Source organism: Palaemon carinicauda, chromosome 22 (assembly GCF_036898095.1).
Source record: "Palaemon carinicauda isolate YSFRI2023 chromosome 22, ASM3689809v2, whole genome shotgun sequence".
NCBI lineage: Eukaryota > Metazoa > Arthropoda > Malacostraca > Decapoda > Palaemonidae > Palaemon > Palaemon carinicauda.
The window spans coordinates 11674963-11700409 of NC_090746.1; the positions used below are offsets into that span (position 1 = coordinate 11674963).

At 34.4% G+C, this 25447-nt stretch overlaps 1 protein-coding gene across 1 annotated transcript in view; it reads right to left on the minus strand.

The window, feature by feature from the left end:
* Nucleotides 1-25447, minus strand: part of Gycbeta100B (guanylate cyclase soluble subunit beta-1-like) — an 880554-nt gene that overhangs the window by 440623 nt on the left and 414484 nt on the right. The window contains exon 5 of the mRNA XM_068345488.1: nucleotides 10283-10438. Coding sequence (XP_068201589.1) covers nucleotides 10283-10438 — 156 coding nt within the window. The remainder of the gene's footprint in view (nucleotides 1-10282; nucleotides 10439-25447) is intronic.

Below are 25447 nucleotides of genomic sequence, written 5' to 3' on the forward strand. Positions count from 1 at the left end.
GTTCATTACCTCTTACATGGCTTATTTATTTCCTTATTTCCTTCCCTCTCTGGGCTATTTTTCCCTGTTGGAGCCTTTGGGTTTATAGCATCTTGCTTTTCCAACTAGGGTTGCACCTAAGCTAGTCATAATAATAATAATAATAATAATAATAGATATAACACTTTCGTAAAAGGACAAAAAAGTAATAACATAGATAAGTTTTTCGACCCATGCATTTTCTAGAGTTAGATGCCGAGTAATCAAGATTTAAATATGGTCTGAAAGACTGACCTCCTGATGAGAGATTATTGAATTTTATTATATAAAAGTTTATGAAAAATTAATATAATCAGGAGAATAAAAGGGAAGACGTTTGAGTCTTTTTATGTGAACTTTGTCTCGGTATTCATACTCTTAGAATCGTGATTAGAAATACTTCTAGTTGAGAGCAAGGCATTAGGACAAGGATTTTTTAACATCTGGATATGTGAAAATTTTGTCCTGATTAAAAATTTCTAAAATCGATGCGAAAATTTTCTGTCTTTTAGTGTAGAATATATACGTCTCGAACTGTCGACCTAACCGTGCTAGGACTCCTAGCTGCTGGAAGGAAGGACGTTGGTGACTAGTACAATACATTCACATACGCTACCGGGGTCTAATGCGATGTCAGGCAGGGCAGCAAAGTGTTCAAGAAAAAAAAAGAAAAAAAAAAGGCAATTTTGCTTACCCCATACAAAATGGGAAAAAAAGCACGTTAATAAAAGAATATCAAATACAATGGTAGATATAGTAACGGGCATCATAAATAAATATGATAATTAGAATTTTTTCTTTTATTATGTCTTTTTCCAAACTGCTTATAGCGGTAGAACAAGCAAAGTATTCATTTTATCAACATTTTACCACTTCTCTCTTACCGTTTGAAGTTGTGTTAGTTATCATACCTCTTACAAAATGAAAGACAAGTTGCTTTTATAGAAGACTGATTTTATTATTAGTTTGAGGTTAATTTATTACATAATTCAAAGCAAATATCAGACGCTATTAATGGCAACTATTTTAACTACGATTCTTATATTTTCCTTGAAAAGAGTCTTTCAAATTTATATGTATTAAATATCAAAGAAAAATATTATCAATAAATTTCCAAGTAATGTTGAGAATTTTGCCGAAGATATATTTACATTTTACACAATAATTCCATATTTATTATTATTATTATTATTATTATTATTATTATTATTATTATTATTATTATTATTATTATTGTTATTATTATTATCATTATTATTATTATTATTATTATTATTATTATTATTATTATTAGCAAAGGTACAATCCGTAGTTGGAAAAGCAAGATGCTATAAGCCCAAGGGCTCTAACAGGGAAAAATAGCACAGTGAGGAAAGGAAATAAAAATAAAGAAACGATATGTGAAATAATTAACAATTAATAAAATATTCTAAAGAAAAAAATAACAGTACCAACATCTTTTAACAACATCAAAAAATATATTTCATATATAAACTATAAAAACACTTATGTCATCCTGTTCAACATAAAAATAAATGCAGCAAGTTTGAACTTTTGAAGTTCTACCGATTTAACTATAGTCGTGTTGATCAATTCAAACCCGTTTTTGAATATTCAGGTAGAGAGTCAGCAAATAGTATCAAGCCATGAAATAGGGAAGGAACAGAAAAACAAAATTACGCCGAAGAGGATTGTCCTATGAGACTCCTTTGTCAGAGTCCCTTGCGTCCAGCTGGTTAATGGCCCTCTACTTATGGTCCTCTACTTATTATTTGTAAGTGATTTCAGCTTGACAGACTTTGATTCCTTTGGTAGTTTTGGTTCAATCAAAGTGGAAAAGTAACTTATATATGAATCACAGGCGTTTCCCTAGAGTCTTTTAAAAGGTAAATGGTAATTGCCTGTTTAAAGGCCACTCATAAATTGCAGATACAAGGGACAATGACATTGCCCTATAGAGCAGGACAATGCCCTAGAGACTGACCATATATCATATGATCACCGCCCAAGCCCCCTCTCCACCCAAGATAGGAAACAGGAAGGCCACGCAATGGCTGCTGATGGCTCAGCAGATAGACCTAAAGGCTCCCTCACACACCCCATCCTTAGCTCACAAGGATGAGGAGGTTGCAATGACCAAAAAATCTAACGAGTCTGGCGTTCATCTGTCGGGGACGTTACCACATCGGCCACCACAACCCTAGATATCACATGCATAAACAGAAAAGGGTCATTATGGAGAGAATGATAATGATAATAATAATAATAATAATAATAATAACAGCAACTTATTTCTGGAAACCAGCTTGTCTTAAGGTTAATTTGGTCGACATTTTTCTCGACCTTGACCTTGATCTTTGACCTGGGATTTTCAATATTGAATAACTTCCGTCTCAACATAATAACTGATACAGGAACTTTTCAAAAACATGGGAGTGAGTTGCTCACAAACAAACAAACAAAAAGGGGCGAAAACATAACCTAGTGCTGTTAGACGGAAATGTTAAGTGAGGAATTATAGCACCAACACAATCTCGGTCATTTCTTCCATTTATTCGCATTTCCATTATTTGATAGAGCACAGTTATAAGGTTATTATTATTATTATTAGCTAAGCTACAACCCTAGTTGGAAAAGCAAGATGCTATAAGTCAAAGGACTCCAACATGGGAAAAATAGCCCAGTGAGGAAATGAAATAGATAAACGATATTACAAGTAATGAACAATTAAAATTAGATATTTAAAAAGAAATGTACGAACATTAAAACAGATAATTTCATATGAGAGTTATATACTATAAAAAAAAGCCTGTTCAACATAAAAACATTTGCTACAAGTTTGAACTTTTGGGATTTTTTCTATGTTATCTATTACGATAATAATGGTTATCCTGATAGAGACTCTTTGGCTATGGTAAGCAGCTCTTTTAGGAGGACACTCCAAAATCAAACCATTGTTCTCTAGTCTTGGGAAGTGCCATAGCCTCTGTACCATGGTATTCCACTGTCTTGGGTTAGAGACCTATTGCTTGGGGGTACACTCGAGCACACTATTCTATCTTATTTCTCTTCCTCTTGTTATTTTTAAGTTTTCATAGTTTATATAGGGAAGATTTATCTTAATGTTATTATTGTTCTTAAACTTCTCTTGTAGTTTTTCCTTATTTCCTGGGGCCCTTGGGCATATAGCATCCCGCTATTCCAACTAGGGTTGTAGCTTAGCAAGTAGTAGTAATAATAATAATAATAATAATAATAATAATAATAATAATACCACAGATATCGATAACCAAGTGATAAACAAAGTAAATTGGTATCAACATCATGACCGCTGTTATGAAAGTTGCCTCGCACGAACACCAGCAAAGGAATCCAACGCGCTGCTCCGTCAATTAATAATATGATTGACACACCGGCGTTTTTATTAACGAGAAGAAACACACAACTCTCGCACCTGCTGCTACCCAAGATACACAGTTATTCCAGGAGAAATAAAACATTCATCGTATTAAAGAGGATGGGACACTTCACCGCGCCAGTCTCCATAACTTGGTGAGAGATACAAAGCCAAGGGTTTGATTGGCGAAGTCAAGAGTAACGTATCGGATAACATGCTCATTTCAGTGGTCTTGGAAATGAACTGAATTATTTTGTCCATATTCCGTGGCTTCGTTCTTAATATTGTCATTAAACCCTCTGCATCCTGAGAGAAAGATTGGGTAATTTCCAACGATATATTATTATTATTATTATTATTATTATTATTATTATTATTACTAGCCAAGCTACAACCCTAGCTGGAAAAGCAAGATGCTATAAACCCAAGGGCTCCAACAGGGAAAAATAGTCCAGTGTGGAAAGGAAATAAGGAAATAAATAAATGATGAGAACAAGTTAACAATAAATCATTCTAAAACAGTAACAATGTCAAAACAGATATGTCCTATATAAACTATTAACAACGTCAAAAACAGATATGTCATATATAAACTATAAAAAGACTCGTGTCAGCCTGGTCAACATAAAAATATTTGCTCCAACATTGAACTTTTGAAGTTCTACTGATTCAACTACCCGATTAGGAAGATCATTCCACAACTTGGTAAGAGCTGGAATAAAACTTATAGAATAATGTGTAGTATTGAGTCTCAAGATGGAGAAGGCCTAGCTATTAGAATTAACTGCCTGCCTAGTATTGCGAACAGGATAGAAGTGTCCAGGGAGATCTTGAATGTAAAGGATGGTCAGAGTTATGAAAAATCTTATGCAATATGCATAATGAACTAATTGAACGACAATTAAAATATATATATATATATATATATATATATATATATATATATATATATATACATATATATATACATACATATATATATATATATACATATATATATATATATATATATATATATATATATGTGTGTGCATATATATATACATAAAACCTTCTATATATAATTTAACAGTTTAATTTCTTTCTTTAGAAATCCCATTAAAAAAAAATAAGGAAATAAATCATTATCATTCAGCCAATACACATTGGCCCTCTTCTCTGTGGAAAGCTAGAAAAGAAGTTGACCGAGTTAGTTCATATATGCATTGATTACTGATATTACGATGATCTAAAAACGGGCGTGGCTGGTTCGGGGATAGGTTATCCCCATTAAATTTCTTCAATTATGCATTGCTCTTTTTATAACCTTGACCGGATCGGAGGTTGGCGTCGTGACCTAGGATGGCAATCTATAGGAAAGTCTGGATTGTCCTTTTCAAGATCCAATTCAGGAGGGTAATGTCCAATATATCTGCCTTCCTTCCTTCCTCAGAAAAATTCGTGTTATTTGTTTTGATTCCAAAACCTTTCTCCAGAACGGACAGGCCCTTTTAAAAAAGCAAAAATTAATCACTCCAGTTGTTTTGATGCCCTGAGTCTCAAATATGAACGAAAATCCCTGAATTCTCAGAGCCATATCTTTTTTATTTTTTTTTATTTTTTTTTCATATAATCTTCGTGATAGAGTACAGTCAATTTGTCACACGAAAATTTTGTCACAAAATCTCCACATGCTAGTTAGTAAACTTCGGATTCTATATCTTTTTTTTTTTTTTAGATAAATATTAAAAATAGAGCTCCCTATGATTTTGGGTTATTAAAAAACAAAGGGGTTATCAGCTTTAGATATTCGTAGTTACATTTCTACTACTTTCTAAAAATGGGATTTTTAAAAACTTCTTTCATTGTTCATTGCATAATTTATATAGTGTATTACTGGCTTTTTAGATAATGTACATCGGGTAGAGTAACAGGGCGTGTTGTATTTGGAATAATTTAAGAGCTGAAAATAACGTAATGAACTTAATCACACTTAATGAGCAGATGCCTCTGAACCTGGGAATTTAGTGTACCATGATGCCTGGAATATGAGAGTATATTTAATTATGTGGTGATATTTGATAAACATTTTTCTGAGTAGAATTTTGTAAAAAGATGACATTTTTCTCAAAGGGATCTTGTTGAATGCAACACAACTGAAGTAAAAATTCGCCCCATAGAAAATTTTGCAAAACAATTTTTTTTCATTACGTAAAGCAGATAACAACATTATAATCAAATCCAAGAGAAATTGCAAGACACATATCAATAAACCTCTACAACTTTTGAAAGATGATACCAACTATGAGAAATTAACGATAGCCGCCCTGATTATACTGCAACCGAATCTTTTAATCTATAAATAAAATATGTATACTGAAAAAGACTGATATTTTAGAAAAGTTTAAATTGCTATACTTTTCCTTTCCATATTTCTACTGAAACCCATATGGACGGTATCCCTTTGCGCCCAATCGTTTCAGGTAAAGGGTTCTTCATCCATACTGTCAAAATGGTTAGTGAAATTACCGTTCCCCTTTCTAGAGACCTTTTCTTCTGAGGTCCGTATTAAAAATTTGGAAAACCCTTTTTATAGTTTATATATGACATATCTGTTTTTGACGTTGTTAATAGTTTATACAGGACATATCTGTTTTGACGCTGTTACTGTTTTTAGAATGATATATTGTTAATTTATTCTCATCATTTATTCATTTCCTTATTTCCTTTCCTCACTGGGCTATTTTTCCCTATTGGAGCCCTTGGGCTTATAGCATCTTGCTTTTCCAACTAGGGTTATAGCTTGGCTAATAATAATAATAATAATAATAATAATAATAATAATAATAATAATAATATGAACCTCCTAAGCTTGAACGCGGAATTATTATTCTGACCGGTTCTAGGTGTCTATGGTGAAAAATGAATCCCTTGCGAGGATCACCTCCCTCTTGACATTGAAAAAAAAAATAAAGTTAATTAAACTGCATGTACTATTAGTCTATTCTCTTTCAACAGTAATTACCTCCGCCAACGAAGCTGAAAGGAGGTTATGTTTTCGCCACTATATGTGTTAGTTTGTGTGTGTGTTTATTTGTGAACAGCTTCTTCGTCACAATTTTAATCGTAGAGTAATGAAACTTGCAGGGATTAACTGTTATGTAAAAGGCTGGAAATGATTAAATTCTGGACGGTCAATGTTAAAGGTCAAGGACACGGTCAACATAATGTTCAATTCACGTAATCAGCCATAAGTTTGGACAACGTTGTCACAGAGACTTCAAACGTGGCTCATATTTGAGTGTATGAAAATCAATGACAATTGATACATGTTAAGGTCAAATATCAAGGTCAAGTTTTATCAAAAGGTCGAGAAATAATCTTCCACGGTGGAGTACTTTGAAACTGAAATATTAAAAACTATTAAACCTATGAACATGTTTCAGGTGTGCTATGTTGATGACATTTTTACGTTCTGGGATGACAGCTGGGGAGATTTGAATGTCTTCCTCAATAATCTAAATTCTCTATCTTGGACACTTAACTCATAAGGGATTCATCAAGACACATCATCACTCTGTATAGAAACCCAACTTTCTCTGTTTCGTATATTCATTTCCTCAGCTAACATATGTCAATAAAGAGGGGAATAAAGCCTTATTAAATACAAAGTTTTAAATTATTTGTAAATAAATCACCAGTTACTCTATCTAATGCTACCAAGAAAATCATCAATCAAGCAAACATAATATAGCGATCACATTGTGAAAAAATGAAAAATTATTTCAAGATAAAATAAAACTCCAATATACAATAATTATCAAGACTGTAACTAAGTACATTAATACTAATAACCGCTTGTTTTTATTCTTATTCCACGACCATAGGAAGTGTCCTCATGAATGTTTATCGAATCAAGAGTTTAAAGCGTATCATGTGGAGACTGTGACAAAGTTTATGTTACAATTGGTTGAGGATTTCCATTCATATTTGAGACTTGGAGCATCAAATTAATTGGAATGAGTGACTTTTGCTTTTTGAAAGGGCCTCTCCGCACTGGAGAGAAAGGTTCTGGAATCAGCCATCATGAATCAGACAAATAATATGAATTTATCTGAGGACCAACTTTCCTCTTGGTAAGGGTAGAAGAGACTCTTTAGCTATGAGAAGCAGCTCTTCTAGGAGAAGGACACTCCAAAATTAAACCACTGTTCTCTAGTCTTGAGTAATGCCATAGCCTCTGTACCATGGTCTTTCACGGTCTTGGGGTGAAGTTCTCTTGCTTGAGGGTACACTCCGTCACACTATTCTATCTTATTTCTCTTTCTCTTGTTTTTTAGAAGTTTTTATCCTCTTGTTATCTACACGTTTTTACAGTTTATAAATGAGAGATTTATCTTAATGTTATTATTGTTCTTAAACTTTTTCCTTATTTCCTTTCCTCACTGGGCTAATTTCTCTGTTGGAGCCCTTGGCCTCATAGCATCCTTCTTTTCCAATAAGGGTTGTAGCTTAGCGAGTTATAATAATAACAAGGAAAAGCAGATACAGTGGACAACACCCTTCTGAATCCAATCGGGAAAAGGACAATCCAGCCAGACTTTCCACTAGATAACCATCCTTAGGTCATGGCACCAACCTCAGATCCGAACTTATAATAATAATAATAATAATAATAATAATAATAATAATAATTCTTGTACATTTTATTTGCTACGATTTCAATTACTTCTTTTGTGGGGATATTTGCATATAAGCTTTCGATGTCAAAGCTTGCCATATAATAATTATTTTTTAGTCTAAAATTTTTTATAGTATCAAAAAATGCATATGAATTTTCCAAGGTATATTCATTCTTTGCCCATTCTTCTATGTTGGGAATCATAAATTTTGCTAAATTAAAATTTGGTGTATTGATTGACGGTAGCACTGGTCTTAAAGGAATATTCTCTTTAGGTATTTTTGGCAAACCATATAAGATACCAGGATTGCGACCCGAAGCATACAAATGTTTATATTCTTCATCTGTTATATGTTTACCTTTTTTAAGATAACTTAGTAGTCTGTTAACTTTGTCTTCTAGGAGGTAATTTATAATACTAAGAATACCAAATATAGAATTAAACATAGGTTGAATCCTCCCGCTTCCTTTCTTGTATCCTTCTATGTTGTAAAATCTCTTTCAATACTAAAACTGGGTGATAAATTGCCTCCCAGGTCCCAGTGCCTGAATATTTGGCCTAAATTTAAAAATCTAATCCAAAGATTAAATCCTATCAATTTTTACATCTCTTAAGAGTTTAAGTCTGGTACAAAACGGAATAAATTTACTCTATATACAAACGGATGGAAATAATGTACATGTACAACACGAATATTTACAGAACACCGATGAGATCTCTTGACAGATGGCAACAAATTCTCTCTACAAGAGATGTTTACAAAAAATATTTCTGTGACACCTTTTGGGATTATTCCTTATCATTGGTTGACAGGATCAGTCCACTGGAGTCTTGTTTGTGAAAGATGATGCCAAATAAGAAGAATACATAGATTTGAGAGAGAGAGAGAGAGAGAGAGAGAGAGAGAGAGAGAGAGAGAGAGAGAGAGAGAGAGAGAGAGAGAGAGAGAATACATGTTTTTATTAATTTTGTTTCATCTTTAGGTTATAGTTTGTGTTTACATAACAGAAGAGGGAAATAAAATATACTTGTGATGGTAAAGGTGTCTAGTTTCAGTTCCACTAACAAAAACTTAGATACTCACCAGAATGTCAGCCGGGCAAGCCCAACTCACCCATCCCCTGTGGTGCTCAACCACAGCAGTATCCTTCCCAGTAAACGGCTTAAACTCGCAATCCCGGGCTTGGATAGATTTGCTGCCATGCGATTGCTAGACGAACACGTTACCACTGTACTAGCCAAGAGGCAATAAATTTTTTTCGAATGAATTAAAAATAACGCCAAAGTATTTAGAAAAGGCTTTAATATTTGCATAAGTCAAATTATAGTTTGGTTCATGAAATATGAATATTGAAAGTTATTTCTCAAATAATGTTTGTTGTTTATTTACGCGCAATAATTGATATATCTATATTGTTAATGTATTGAATAAATAGCTCTGCAACATCACGCCAGTTCGATAAAAATTATTAAGTATGGATATTGATTGGCTAAGCTTGTTATTTCTTACTGAATGGAGTAAAATTGTATATTCAAGAATAAAGAAAAATTCTAATGACTTACTAAGTACAAAAATTTTGATGTCTCAAAGACTTTTTAGTTCATACTCGGACACCCTATTGGCTCTCTGATAGAGCGATTTAGTTTCAGAATTCTTATATTGTCTAACTTATTCTTGAAGTCGTTTACCGTGTTACTGTTTACTGCATCCGCTAGAAGTGTATTCCATGTATTTGCTATTTTGCATGTAAAGGAATTGCCACATTTACTGGTGTTGTATCTTTTCAATTCCAGTTTGTATCCGTTACTTGTGGACTGATTTGTGCTAAGCGTGAATAGATAGTTGTAATCTGCATTTGTTATTCCTTTAAGAATTTTGAATGCCTCTATTAACTGTCCCCTTAGTCGTCGATTTTGTAGATCAAATATGTTCAAACATTCCATCCTCCGTCTATATCCAAATTGCCTCAGTGTAGAACTAGTTTGGTGACCCTAGCTTTTACTGCTTCCAGTCTATCTACATCCTTCTGAATATTTGGACCCCAGAATTGGACTCCTTATTCTACATGCGGTCTTAGTAGTGAAATGTACAGCTGTAGTACAGTGTCTTTGTTTCTGTATTAGAGAGAGAGAGAGAGAGAGAGAGAGAGAGAGAGAGAGAGAGAGAGAGAGAGAGAGAGAGAGAGAGGAAAAACTATTTACATACCTTTACTATACCAATTACGATATACTCCAGACCCGGTCGATCGGAATAATAATGGAGTATAAGAGCGCCATCATCGGCCCTCTCGGTACACCTGAAGGAGGGAGCCTTCATGCCTGGATAGATAAGTGCCAGGTGGTCGTGGAGGGCGTCTAAGTTCTGAAAGGGAGACATTAAAGTTATTTAGTGGCTGATCGCATCATTTTAAAGGGTAACATTTAAGTTATTTAGTGGCTGATCGCATCATCTGAAAGGGAAACATTTAAGTTATTTAGTGGCTGATCGCATCATCTGAAAGAGAAACATTTAAGTTATTTAGTGGCTGATCGCATCATCTGAAAGGGAAACATTCAAGTTATTTAGTGGCTGATCGCATCATCTGAAAGAGAAACATTTAAGTTATTTAGTGGCTGATCGCATCATCTGAAAGGGAAACATTTACGTTATTTAGTAGCTGATCGCATCATCTGAAAGGGAAACATTTACGTTATTTAGTAGCTGATCGCATCATATGAAAGGGTAACATTTAAGTTATTTAGTGGCTGATCGCATCATCTGAAAGGGAAACATTTAAGTTATTTAGTGGCTGATCGCATCATCTGAAAGGGAAACATTTAAGTTATTTAGTGGCTGATCGCATCATCTGAAAGGGAAACATTTACGTTATTTAGTAGCTGATCGCATCATCTGAAAGGGAAACATTTACGTTATTTAGTAGCTGATCGCATCATATGAAAGGGTAACATTTAAGTTATTTAGTGGCTGATCGCATCATCTGAAAGGGAAACATTTAAGTTATTTAGTGGCTGATCGCATCATCTGAAAGGGAAACATTTAAGTTATTTAGTGGCTGATCGCATCATCTGAAAGGGAAACATTTACGTTATTTAGTAGCTGATCGCATCATCTGAAAGGGAAACATTTACGTTATTTAGTAGCTGATCGCATCATATGAAAGGGTAACATTTAAGTTATTTAGTGGCTGATCGCATCATCTGAAAGGGAAACATTTAAGTTATTTAGTGGCTGATCGCATCATCTGAAAGGGAAACATTTAAGTTATTTAGTGGCTGATCGCATCATCTGAAAGAGAAACATTTAAGTTATTTAGTGGCTGATCGCATCATCTGAAAGAGAAACATTTAAGTTATTTAGTGGCTGATCGCATCATCTGAAAGGGAAACATTTACGTTATTTAGTAGCTGATCGCATCATATGAAAGGGTAACATTTAAGTTATTTAGTGGCTGATCGCATCATCTGAAAGGGAAACATTTAAGTTATTTAATGGCTGATCGCATAATCTGAAAGGGAAACATTTAAGTTATTTAGTGGCTGATCGCATCATATAAAAGAGTAACATTTAAGTTATTTAGTGGCTGATCCCATCATCTGAAAGGAAAACATTAAAGTTATTTAGTGATTTTAGCCTTCTAGATGCGTTGTAACCGTTATTTAGACTGTCAGAGCAAAATCTGACACTGATTTTAGCCTTCTGGAAGCATTGTCAACGTTATATATACTTTCTGAGTAAATATCTGGCAATAATTTTAGCCTTCTTGGAGTTATTTAGTGGTTGATCTCATTTTCAAAGTGAAAGTCAACAAAGTTATCACGATGTTGCATGGAAGATATTACCGATCATTATTTCAAATATGCAAAAATGCGTGATTATCCTTATTGGTATTATTATCATCAATCTTCTAAAAGTGTAGAAATAGCCATTAATTAAAGCAAAGTGTTTTAATCACTTTAATACTTTAACATGAGTTGATTAATCATTTACAATGTGATAATAATCTTGGTGTTTTTGTCGTGTAAATGTCTTAATTACAAGAATAAAAAAAAAACAGAATATAGGTAAAATACGAATTGTTAACCAAAAAATACTTTTACAAGTTTAAATATATGTATTAAATGAGTTCTGCTTGAGGATACATTATCATCGTCATTATTATTAATATTATTATCATCAATATTTTCATCAATATTATTGTTAACAAGTTTTGGGTGTATTTATACACATAATTTCTTATTATTCTTTCAGATGTCTTCGTTATCTCGCAATAATTGAACGGAACAGGGTCACTATGTATACGTTGTATCATGGCTTGTGTGATTTTCATCCAGTTTGCAAAGAATGGAAATGTGTTCTGCAGTTTTCTTTTAACTCATCACTATCATGTACAATATGGTATGGGATGCGATTGAGTTTAAAATAAAGCCATTATTATTATTATTATTATCATTATCATTATTATTATTATTATTATTATTATTACTATTATTATTATTATTATCATCAAAATTATTATTATTAAAATCATTAAAATTATTATTATTATTATTATTATTAATATTATTATAATAATAATAATAATAATAATAATAATGAATATTATTATCAGAATCAATATTATTAAAATTATTAAATATATCAAAATAATCAACATAAAAATTATTATTATTATTACAAAAATTATTGTTATTAAAATTATTATTATTATCATTATTATTACTATTATTATCATTATTATTATTATCATTATCATTATTATTATTACTATTATTATTATTATCATTATTGTGCATCCTGTATCATAAAAGTGAGATTCTTAACTTTTTTTCTTCTGAATGAAATTCAGCTTAGTCAATTTCCTTTTGATCGAAGATACTACAATACCGATAACATGTAAATATCAGTAACAAGGACATAGAATCGGAAACTTAATAATCAATTAAAAATTCAGTCTTTATATTGGTGTTATATAAAATCGGCAGCTTTATATATTTTAATTATTCATATTTTGATTGCTTTCAACACCGAATAATAAGGTTTTGATAAAATCCAAACACAAGAGTCTGGAAGTTTACAGATCATTATAAGTGTTTACAAAGAACAATGTTAATCCAAGAGGCTGTTCTATTTGGGGCAATATTTAATTTACTAATTAGGATGATGGATAACAAGATGGTGGATTATTATCTTAGTTTTATATAATAGGTCCAGCGAGAAATGAATGGCCAATTAAATATACTTCATTGTCATATCATAGGATAAAATGAAAAGGAGGTAAAGTTAATTGGGCTCTCTTTTATTTTTTCCCCTTTTTTTTCACATTTTCCCAATTGTTTAAATTTTTGAATTGTTAATTCATTTATGTCAGCACTTTCTCTCGATTATTTTCTTGTTTCTTTTCAAGATATTTCACGGTGTAAGTCGGTGGCAATGACCTTCGATATCAGGATGCTATATAACTCCTAATCAATCAATCAATCAATCATGTGCCTAAGTGCAAGTGCATACAAGTGGTCATAAAATGACGATGATATGAAATGATAAATAGATAAATTTAAAAATACCATATTGTCAGCGTTTTTATTGAATTTCTAAACTGTGAATAGCATATCAATTCAAATATTAATTCAAGACCCCTTAAATTCTATGTCTAAGTTTAATTGAAACTAGTGTCGTATAGAATTGGAACATTTAAATAGTTTCTCAAATTAGGAAGAATATGGGACACACGATGAGTTGATTGTATTACAAGTGTAATGCTGCAGCGAATCAGCAATAATAAAATTAGGTGGATACTTTGTGGAAGAGATTTCAAAAGAATGGGAAACAGAAATGACCATATCATTGTTTAAAGGTGACTGACTAAATCCATAGAGGATTCATTGGCTAGATTCATCAAAGAATAGCCAGTTCCTTGTGATGCACAGTGCCTATCTAACTAAGGCAAGCGACCCCTGACTCAGCAGGTAGACTTATTTGCTCCCCCAAACCCCCCATCCCTAGCTCACGAGGATGGTGAGGTTGCAGCAAAGGAACTAACGAGTTTAAGCGGGACTCGAACCCTAGTCTGGCGTTCACCCGTCAGAGGCGTTATCACATCGGCCACCACAACCGTGGGCATTTCCTCCACACTCAAAGCTCATCCGCTTATACAAGTATAACCGTTGGCAAACATGGATTGCTAGGATATACCGCTTAGCACGGTGGCTCTTTGCGTCAATAGGTGTAGGAGGAGATGATGATGATTAAAGGTAAAGATGATTGAGATGAATCCTATAAGAATGACTAACAGTGGTTAGTATACCCAAGAAAGTGTATGACAGGAATTTGATTTGGAAACTAAGATTACCAGAGTAGGTTTATACATAAGAAAAAAGTATGTGTAAAAGAATTTTATTCTCAATCAGTGATGTAATAATTTTTCAAAGGGTTGGAAAAAGCTGTACGCAGCTTTAAATTTTTTTAGTAAAATTGTATGATAGAAGCAGAAGAGAAGTGATAGATGTTCAAAGCACTGATGGCATGATTGGTATCGACCTCATAATTATATATATATATATATATATATATATATATATATATATATATATATGTATATATATGTATATGAGACCTTTCTAATGAGTTTTTAAGTAACTCAAAACATTATTTAACTTTGTTTTAAATACATTGAAAAGACCAAGAAGACCGTCTGTAAGACTCACTCATATTGAAATTGCCAAAATCCTCCCTGAAAAACAGAGAGGTAACTGCCAATTAGCCATCTCCCTCGAGGCTTAAAAATGAATGTTTCCGGAAATCTTCTCGTCATTTCATCGTCCCTTGACAGTCTTATTGTTCTCCTTTGATGTTGGTTTGCCAGAGCCGCAGATTGAAGACGTCCAAGAGATACGGATTTCTCATTAAAAAATGGTAAGAACATAATAACACCATTTGAAAAATAAGGAGATTGGAAAAAAACATATTCTTTTTAATTACAAGAGGAAGAAACAGTTTACAAATTCGTAATTCAACATTATGAAGAGCCAAATCTCTCTCTCTCTCTCTCTCTCTCTCTCTCTCTCTCTCTCTCTCTCTCTCTCCCTCTCTCTCTCCGGATACAAACTGGAATTGAAAAGATACAAAACCACTCTATGTGACAAATGAAAAGATACAACACCACTCAATGTGGCAATATCTTTACATACAAAATACACTTCTAGAGGATGTAGCAAACAGTAAAACAGTAACACGGTAAACGAGATCAGTAATAAATTACACAAGATCGTAAGGACTCTCTAAACGTTTAAACAAAATCGCTCTACCTAAGAGCATATGGAGTCTACGCGGATGGACTAAAGTCTTTGACATCCAAAATCCTTGTAACACACTCTCTCTCTCTCTCTCTCTCTCTCTCTCTCTCTCTCTCTCTCTCTCTCTCTCTCTCTACATATATATATATATATATATATATATATATATATATATATATATATATATATATATAATCATCCCATACGCCCAATGACGCACAGGACCTCGGTTAGATTTCGCCAGTCGTCTTTATTTTGAGGTTTTAAATCAATACTACTTCATGCATCATCTATTTAACGCTTCATAGTCCTCAGCCATGTAGGCCTGGGTCTTCCAACTCTTCTATATTTACAGTATATATGCATATATATATATACATATATACATATACACACATTATATATATATATATATATATATATATATATTTAACTGTGTACGTATATATTTTTTAATAAAAAAATAACCTTAATAGTGTATGTTTTTTTGCGCAATGAACGGCTTTTGTTATCGGGGTTACATCTTCATGGTGATAATAATGATAATAATAACTATGAAGATAACAATAATTATGTTCAAAATAAGAATTATTAGGGTATCTTAAATTTGAGATGGTTTGGGCATGCTCTTCGCACTCCCCAAGAGAGATTAGTTCACCAAACGTTCAGCTGGGCTCCACAAGGCATTAGAGGAGTTGGAAGACCCAGGCCCACATGGCGAAATCAAACCGAGGCCCTTTGTGTCAATAGGCGTAGGAGGGGATGATGATGATGAAATTTTGCCATTGCTATCCATTTGTTCTTTCTCTTTAACAGCTTATTCTTATTTCCCTGATTCTTTTCATATACGAGTCAGCTTTTCTTATTAGACTCTGACCTTGAAACATTCTACTTTCCCAAGTAGGGCTGTAACGTGCCTTGTAATAGTCAATTCTATAAATAGGAAGAGAACTGTACTAGGTAGAAAGTAAGTGGTCTGAAGGATTGTAGAAGCTACATAATCCAGACAATGAGAAATGAGAAATTCTAATGATGAATAGCCATATGCATGAAAAATCAGGAAAAATGTTTTTTATTATTATTATTAATTGTTCCAGGATATAAGGAGTAGGCTGGTATAATTTTTCTGGGAGGCAATCAAATATTAAACTTTCGTTATTCATGTTATAATTAGCGTTAGATGCATTTGTTTTATTATTATTATTATTATTATTATTATTATTATTATTATTATTATTATTATTATTGTCGTTGTTGTTGTTGTTACCACTACTACAACTACTACTATCCAAACTACAACCCTAGTTGGAAAAGTTGGATACTGTAAGCCCAAACGCTCCAACAGGGAAAAACAGCCCAGTAACGAAAGGAAATAAGGAAATAAATAAACTATGAAAATTAATGAACAATCAAATTAAAATATTTGAGGAACAGTAACATCATTACAACAGATCTTTCATAAGTAAACCAAAAAAAGAGATGTATATGAGCCTGTTCAACACAACATATTTTGTTGCAAGTTTGGACTTTTGAAGTTCTACTGATTCAAGTACTCGATTATTAAGATCATTCCACAACCTGGTCACAGCTGGAATAAAACTTCTAAAAGGTGTGACTACTAGAATTAACTGAATAAAATCGGTTTATTATAAATTACAAACAAATTGAAAGTTATAGGTCCTGTAAATTAACATTAGTGTACGTTATTATTATTATTATTATTATTATTATTACTATTATTATCATTATTATTATTAAAGGCTAAGCTATAACCTTATTTAGAAAAGCAAGAGGTTATAAGCCCAAGGGTTCCAACAGGGAAAAATAGCCCAGTGAGAAAAGGAAAAAAGGAAATAAGCAAACAAGAGAAGCAATAAACATCAAACAGTAACATTAGATTAGATTTTTCATTTATATAAAAAAAAGAGCTAGAGAAATAAGATGAACAGCATGCCCAAGTGTACCCTCAAGCAAGGGAACTCTAATCCAAGACAGTGGAAGGCCATGGTACACCCAGCAACAAAACCGGTGTCGCCTGGCCAGACCTGACTTGGAGAGATCATGCCCTTCTTGCACTGAAAGGTGGACGAAGTTAAACAACCAAGACGTCGTTAGAATGGTTCGAATGTCAGGAGGGAAATTACCGATATCACTCAATGAAATGCGATGATGAATGAAATTATAAATGTGTATACACACACACACACACACACATATATATATATATATATATATATATATATATATATATTATATATATATATATGTATACTGTATATATATATATATATATATATATATATATATATATATATAAATATATATATATATACATATATATATATATATATATATATATATATATGTATATATATATATATATATATATATATATATATATATATGTTTGGAAGATTGAAAGACGTGCACGTGTTTAGGGGTAAGGCTAACGGTATGTCTGATCATTTTTTGGTGGAAGGAAAATTAGTTGTAGCAAAAGAGTGGGGGAATAGAGTAGGTGGATGTAAAAGGGAGCTAGTGAGGGTTGAAGAGCTAATAAAACCGGGGGTAAAAAGTAAATATCAGGAAAGGTTGAAAATGGCATATGACGAGGTGAGAGTAAGAGTAACTGGTAATTTAGAGGAGTGGAAGTTAGCAAAAGAAAATTTTGTTGGGATTGCAAGTGATGTATGTGGCAAGAAGGTTGTTGGAGGCAGCATGAGGAAGGGCAGTGAATGGTGGAATGAAGGAGTGAAGGTAAAAGTGGAAGAGAAAAAGAGGGCTTTTGAAGAATGGCTGCAGAGTAATAGTATAGAGAAGTATGAAAAATATAGAGAGAAAAAGGTGGAAGTAAAGCGCAAGGTACGTGAGGCAAAGAGGGCAGCTGACCTGAGGTGGGGTCAGGGACTGGGTCAGTCATATGAAGAAAATAAGAAGAAGTTTTGGAAAGAAGTGAAGAGAGTAAGGAAGGCCGACGCAAGAATTGAAGAGACAGTGAAAGATGGAAATGGAAGGTTGTTAAAAGGAGAGGAGGCAAGGAAAAGGTGGGCGGAATATTTTGAAAGTTTGCTGAATGTTGAGGATGATAGGGAGGCAGAGATAATTGCTGTTCCAGGTGTTGAGGTGCCAGTGATGGGAGATGAGAATGAGAGAGAGATTACAATAGAGGAAGTGAGGAGAGCACTAGATGAAACGAGAGTAGGAAAAGCATCTGGTATGGATGGTGTGAAAGCTGAGATGTTGAAGGAAGGGGGTGTGACTGTAATTGAATGGTTGGTGAGATTGTTTAATGTGTGTTTTGTGTTGTCAATGGTACCAGTAGATTGGGTCTGTGCATGTATTGTACCACTATATAAGGGTAAGGGAGATGTGCATGAGTGTTGTAATTCAAGAGGTATTAGTTTGTTGAGTGTAGTTGGAAAAGTGTATGGTAGAGTACTGATTAATAGGATTAAGGATAAAACAGAGAATGCAATCTGGGAAGTACAGGGGGGTTTTAGAAGAGGTAGGGGTTGTATGAATCAGATTTTTACAGTTAGGCAGATATGCGAGAAATATTTAGCAAAAGGTAAGGAGGTGTATGTTGCGTTTATGGATCTGGAGAAAGCATATGATAGAGTTGATAGGGAAGCAATGTGGAATGTGATGAGGTTATATGGAGTTGGTGGAAGGTTGTTGCAAGCAGTGAAAAGTTTCTACAAAGATAGTAAAGCATGTGTTAGGATAGGAAATGAAGTGAGCGATTGGTTTCCGGTGAGAGTGGGGCTGAGACAGGGATGTGTGATGTCGCCGTGGTTGTTTAACTTGTATGTTGATGGAGTGGTGAGAGAGGTGAATGCTCGAGTGCTTGGACGAGGATTAAAACTGGTAGGCGAGAATGATCATGAATGGGAGGTAAATCAGTTGTTGTTTGTGGATGATACTGTACTGCTAGCAGACACAGAAGAGAAGCTTGACCGACTAATGACAGAATTTGGAAGGGTGTGTGAGAGAAGGAAGTTGAGAGTTAATGTGGGTAAGAGTAAGGTTATGAGATGTACGAGAAGGGAAGGTGGTGCAAGGTTGAATGTCATGTTGAATGGAGAGTTACTTGAGGAGGTGGATCAGTTTAAGTACTTGGGGTCTGTTGTTGCAGCAAATGGTGGAGTGGAAGCAGATGTACGTCAGAGAGTCAATGAAGGTTGCAAAGTGTTGGGGGCAGTTAAGGGAGTAGTAAAAAAATAGAGGGTTGGGCATGAATGTAAAGAGAGTTCTATATGAGAAAGTGATTGTACCAACTGTGATGTATGGATCGGAGTTGTGGGGAATGAAAGTGATGTAGAGACAGAAATTGAATGTGTTTAAGATGAAGTGTCTGAGGAGTATGGCTGGTGTATCTCGAGTAGATAGGGTTAGGAACGAAGTGGTGAGGGTGAGAACGGGTGTAAGAAATGAGTTAGCGGCTAGAGTGGATATGAATGTGTTGAGGTGGTTTGGCCATGTTGAGAGAATGGAAAATGGCTGTCTGCTAAAGAAAGTGATGAATGCAAGAGTTGATGGAAGAAGTACAAGAGGAAGGCCAAGGTTTGGGTGGATGGATGGTGTGAAGAAAGCTCTGGGTGATAGGAGGATAGATGTGAGAGAGGCAAGAGAGCATGCTAGAAATAGGAATGAATGGCGAGCCATTGTGACGCAGTTCCGGTAGGCCCTGCTGCTTCCTCCGGTGCCTTAGATGACCGCGGAGGTAGCAGCAGTAAGGGACTCAGCAGTATGAAGCTTCATCTGTGGTGGAAATGTGGGAGGTTGGGCTGTGGCACCCTAGCAGTACCAGCTGAACTCGGCTGAGTCCCTGGTTAGGCTGGAGGAACGTAGAGAGTAGAGGTCCCCTTTTTTGTTTTGTTTCTTGTTGATGTCGGCTACCCCCCAAAATTGGGGGAAGTGCCTTTGGTATATGTATGATGTATATGTATATATATATATATATATATATATATATATATATATATATATATATATACACTATATATATATATATATATATATATATATATATATATATATATATATATATGGATATATGAGATCGAGAGGTCTTATCTCTTATACTTTTAAGAAATGCTATAGTTTTCTAGAAAAATCATCAAAAAATATAATCGCACTGATATATTTGAATTCATAGGAGGGAGAGAGAGAGAGAGAGAGAGAGAGAGAGAGAGAGAGAGAGAGAGAGAAAGAGAGAGAGAGAGAGAGAGAGAGAGAGAGAGAGAGAGAGAGATAAGTTAGATAAGATCATATGAACTCTCTAAATGCTTGAGCCAAATCGCTCTACCAAAGAGCAAATAGTCTCCGCGGATGGACTAAAAAGTCATTTAGACATCCAAAACTCTCTCTCTCTCTCTCTCTCTCTCTCTCTCTCTCTCTCTCTCTCTCTCTCTCTCTCTATATATATATATATGTATATATATATTACCTTTATCCATCCAATATTTACATTATTTGGAAGTGCCCAAAGGATCACACCAAACTACTAACTTCTTTTCAAGCTTGTGTTGGATTTGTATTTCTTTTGGGTGAAGAGCCCGTGTTCCCAAAATGTTTAGTGACCCCCTAAACATAAAACCAAACCCAAACCACATGTGACATTGGTTGATTTTCAGGCGTAGTCGCTGGTCACGTGTTTTTTTTTTCCCTTTTCTTTTTTTATAAAATCGTGGTTTGGTTATGGATTGTTTCTTATTTTACTGAAAACACCCCGTCATATTCCTTTTTCTTGAATCGTAACAGCAGTAAGGAACCAATGTCTTATCTTATTTCATGAACTCTCATTACGATTTGTGGTGGTTAACCTTTTTTAAATGCATGGTCTCTTTTCAAATCAGCATAAAATTCTTACACCCCTGAAGTGTTGAAATACAAGAGAAAACCACTTAAATGCTATGATATAAAGTGATTTGATGGGTAGTAAATAAAAAAATAAAAAAAGGGTTCTAGGACAAATGCTGTGTTACTTTTTTAGCAGAAAAAAGTAAACCTGTGTATAAGGATTTTTTTTTTTTTATACTTATACGGTTAGGAACCGACCACACACCTCATAGGGGAGCAGGCACCTTTGATTAAGAAACATGAGTGAGATCAATCACAACTTTGTTGATACCATTGTCATTAATTGTGGCTATTAGGGATTGCTGTCCGTCCATTTGCTATTTAGGTGTTGTTTTTGGTTCAGTTTGTAAAGAATGAAGCTAATTTTAGTTTTGCGATTCATAATTTTCCGACAATTGTCACTCAAATTACTGAATATGATATCCATAACTACCAAAACTTTAGTTACCTTGGACAATTTTGACAAGGGAAATTTTAATTCTATAATGATTTTATAAGCTTGCAGTAAAAACCTATATATAACCGGAAGAAATAAGTCTAATTTTGATCTTATACTTTTCTTGCATGTTGGTTTAGTTTTTGAAATAGCGGAGACCACCAAATTTCCCCAAACTGGAGGGTTATGGATTCTTTAGGTAATTAGTATCAATATCTAAAACCAGCTCAGGCCACGTCTTTAGGTTGGACTATACATGTATATGTTGCCCATAAATTATACACGCCAAGTTTTGTAGCTGTTGTTTTTATTAGTCATTATGGCTAAAAATTAGCAATGGCAATAATTGATTATTCTAGACTGAGAAGATACTATAGGATTTCTGGTATAGGATTTACATATAAAACTTAGTTGAGTTACCAGCATTATTTTTTCTAACATGGCTATCATTTCAATTGGTGGCATTTTATGCCATATTGCATGTAAAAAAATGATAAATGAATAAAAAGTTGATTTATTTTATGTTAAATTACATGTAACGAAATAAAAATATATGTAACAATATAAATGGATATATTTCATGTTATATTCCATGTCAAAATAATAAATAAATAACAAAGGAAACAGTTTTATTGTATACACATCATGCATTATATTGCAAGTAAATATCAAGATTTAGAATACAGTGTTACAAATGAATGACCTTGTCAATAGCTGGACCAACCCCCGTGGGCATCTATCACCTAGTTTAGACGTGTAGGCATGGAGGCCACGAGCCGTTCGCAAATGTTTGGTCGGCGTCGCACTGACTCCCATACCTCTCTCACCGATTGGTCAATAGCATCCCATGTCCGTTCTGGTCCAATCTTTATTTCCTGCTTCATTATTCCCCACAGATTCTCAATAGGGTTAATATCACAGCCTTTGGTAGGCCAGTCCATCATCAGAATTTCAGGGTGCCTCCTGAACCACTCTGTCACAATGTGGGCTGTGTGTATACTGCTATTGTCTTGGACAAATATGATGGCCTCGCCGTCGGGGATTGCCATGGCTCTTGCTGTTGGCAGCATCACATCATCAAGAATAGATATATATTTCCTGGCATTCAAGGTGCCGTTAATTCTTACTGATTCCCCTGGGCCAAAACTCGACATCCATCCCCAATAACTTACCCCAACCCTCCCACTTCTGGCTCTCTCCTGAATATTGTTTGCATCGTATCTTGTGCCGATGCGACGCCAGACATGCCTTGCTCTGGCCTCAACTGAAATGAAATAAGTTACATCGCTAAATATCACATTTTTCCAAAATTATAAATCTTCAGGTAAATACTGCAGAGCAAAGCCTAGACGGGTGTCACGGTGCCATTGCTCAAGCTGTTCTTTGACAGCTGGAACATGACACCTGATCGAGTACTCCCTCAGTCGACGTCTAGTTGCCTGTGCAGTACACGGGATATGAAGTTCTTGTGTGATAGCTACAGATGCTTTCATAGGGTTAGCTGTTGATACTGCCAGGATTTGTTGATCTTGCTGTGGTGTTGTCACTCGAGGTCGTCCTATCCTTCGTCTATTTGCTAAAGTTCCTTCTTCACGCCTTCTTAATATCCACCTCTGGACTGTGCGAGTTGACACTCCAATGCTGATAGAAATATCTCGGGTCGGAACACCACGCTCCCACTCACCAACGATCTGGCCTCTTTGAGTGATACTCTCAACAGAGTTGTCTTTGTTTGCTGCGGCCATCTCTACAAATATTGTCGTATATATGAATAACATATATGGATCATAGAGCACAATGTCATGTATTACAACAATTATTCCAAATAAACAATATAGATAAACAAAACTCCTGAAACCAACACCTACCTATTACAAATACTCCTTATTACCAATGAATTATTTTACCCAATAGCTGAAAACACCTGGCTGTCAAGACCACTGGCTTTTGGATTGCCAATTCTTTGCTGTGTTCCACGTCACCTCGTGAGCCAGGACCCACCCCCTCCCCTCAAAACTATCGTTCAGAATTCAAACGATGATATAAATAATGTTAGAACGATATATGGCACTTTTCATTGCGAGTTGGAATCATTGATATTGCTATTAATTGTTATCAATAAGGGTATTACCATCATCATCATCATCATCACTTCATGTTAATAAGCAAACCTCGTCAAGACATACATGAATAAAAAACGGCATTAGCCGGCCGGCCCCCTTAAGATCACCCAATTGCCACCTCTCCCCCACCATCTTTAATCCCCACCTGGTTATATCCTTCTACCCCCCCTCCCCACATGTTCGAGGTTTAAAGGTCTAACAGTTTTGTTGAGATCCTTCAGGTGGAAGTTTTTTTTAGAAAATGAAAAACAAAATACTAAGATGGCAATGTTTCATAGATTTTGCTTTCCAAGTGTTTACAATTATGTCAAAACTATAAACAACGAAGTAAATATGCAAAAGACTGATTGAAAAGATATCGAGAGTAATGGATATCTTGAAGAGCTTATAAGGAGTTGGATATCAGGTCATGAAACGACAAATAAAATCGTAATACAAAAAGTCAATGCTAGACTCGGACCTTTGAGCAATCGTCACAAGGGAAGGAGGTTCGCTTGGAAATGAGCGAATTGCCAAGATAATTTGATTGATCGATTGATTGATTAGGAGTTTTCTAGTATCCTGACATCTAGGCTATTGCTGCCGAATCGGATAATTTGAGTAAACAATGTGTTAATAGTATAATCTTTTATACCCTACATGCTATATACCACACCATCACTATAATAACGCACCAATGACCAGTTTTATCGCATGTCTTTTCATATATTTTATTTTCACCAATCATTTCTGAAACCATATGAATTATGTTAACTGATGATGCATTTTAAATCTCCAACCTTAAACAAATATAACTGATATAGAAAATAATGCTATTTTCTTTAAGAGGGCTGGAGCCAAGTAGCCCGTGTTAAAAGTTGACCCCATCCACACCAAGCTACGTGGCTCATGATCGAAATCAAAGAAAACAGTGAAATAAACAAGTAAACCTTCAAACCTTTTTTACTTTCTAAATTTTTAACAAAGGCCATTTATTAATGATTGGTGACCCAATAGGTGCTATTTGAAATGATACATTATTAGCGCCCACATATATTACGTACAGGGTGTATGTATGTGTTTAGAGAGAGAGAGAGAGAGAGAGAGAGAGAGAGAGAGAGAGAGAGAGAAATAAACTGCTTAGGAAAATGAAAACGAATATTTCCGTGTGATGAATATTAATATGAGTAATCAGTTCCAAAAATATTCCAGAATTTTTTTTAAGGAAATTCAAATAATTTACTTATGATAAAATCTCTTGATGAATTGTTTTCGAAATAATATTAGATTACAGTTATTAAAAGAATAAAAAAGTTCTTTCGTTTTTCATATATATTTCTTTCATCATCGCATTTCTTTAAGTGATATCGGTAATTTCCCTCCTCCTGACATTCGAACCATGTTAACGACGTCTCGGTGTTTAACTTCGTCCACCTTTCAGGGAAAGATGGGCATGATCTCTCCAAGTCGGGTCTGGCCAGGCGACACCGGTTTTGTTGATGGGTGTACATAGGCTATGGCACTACCCAGGACTAGAAGCAGTGCTACTGCAGTAAACATGTATGTGGTAAACAAATCCTAGAAACAATCATTTTGACTTGAACTTATTTCCAGAAATAATTCTTTTACAAAGAATTTTCATATTTGAAACCTTGAAGTTTGACAATAATCGTCTCAG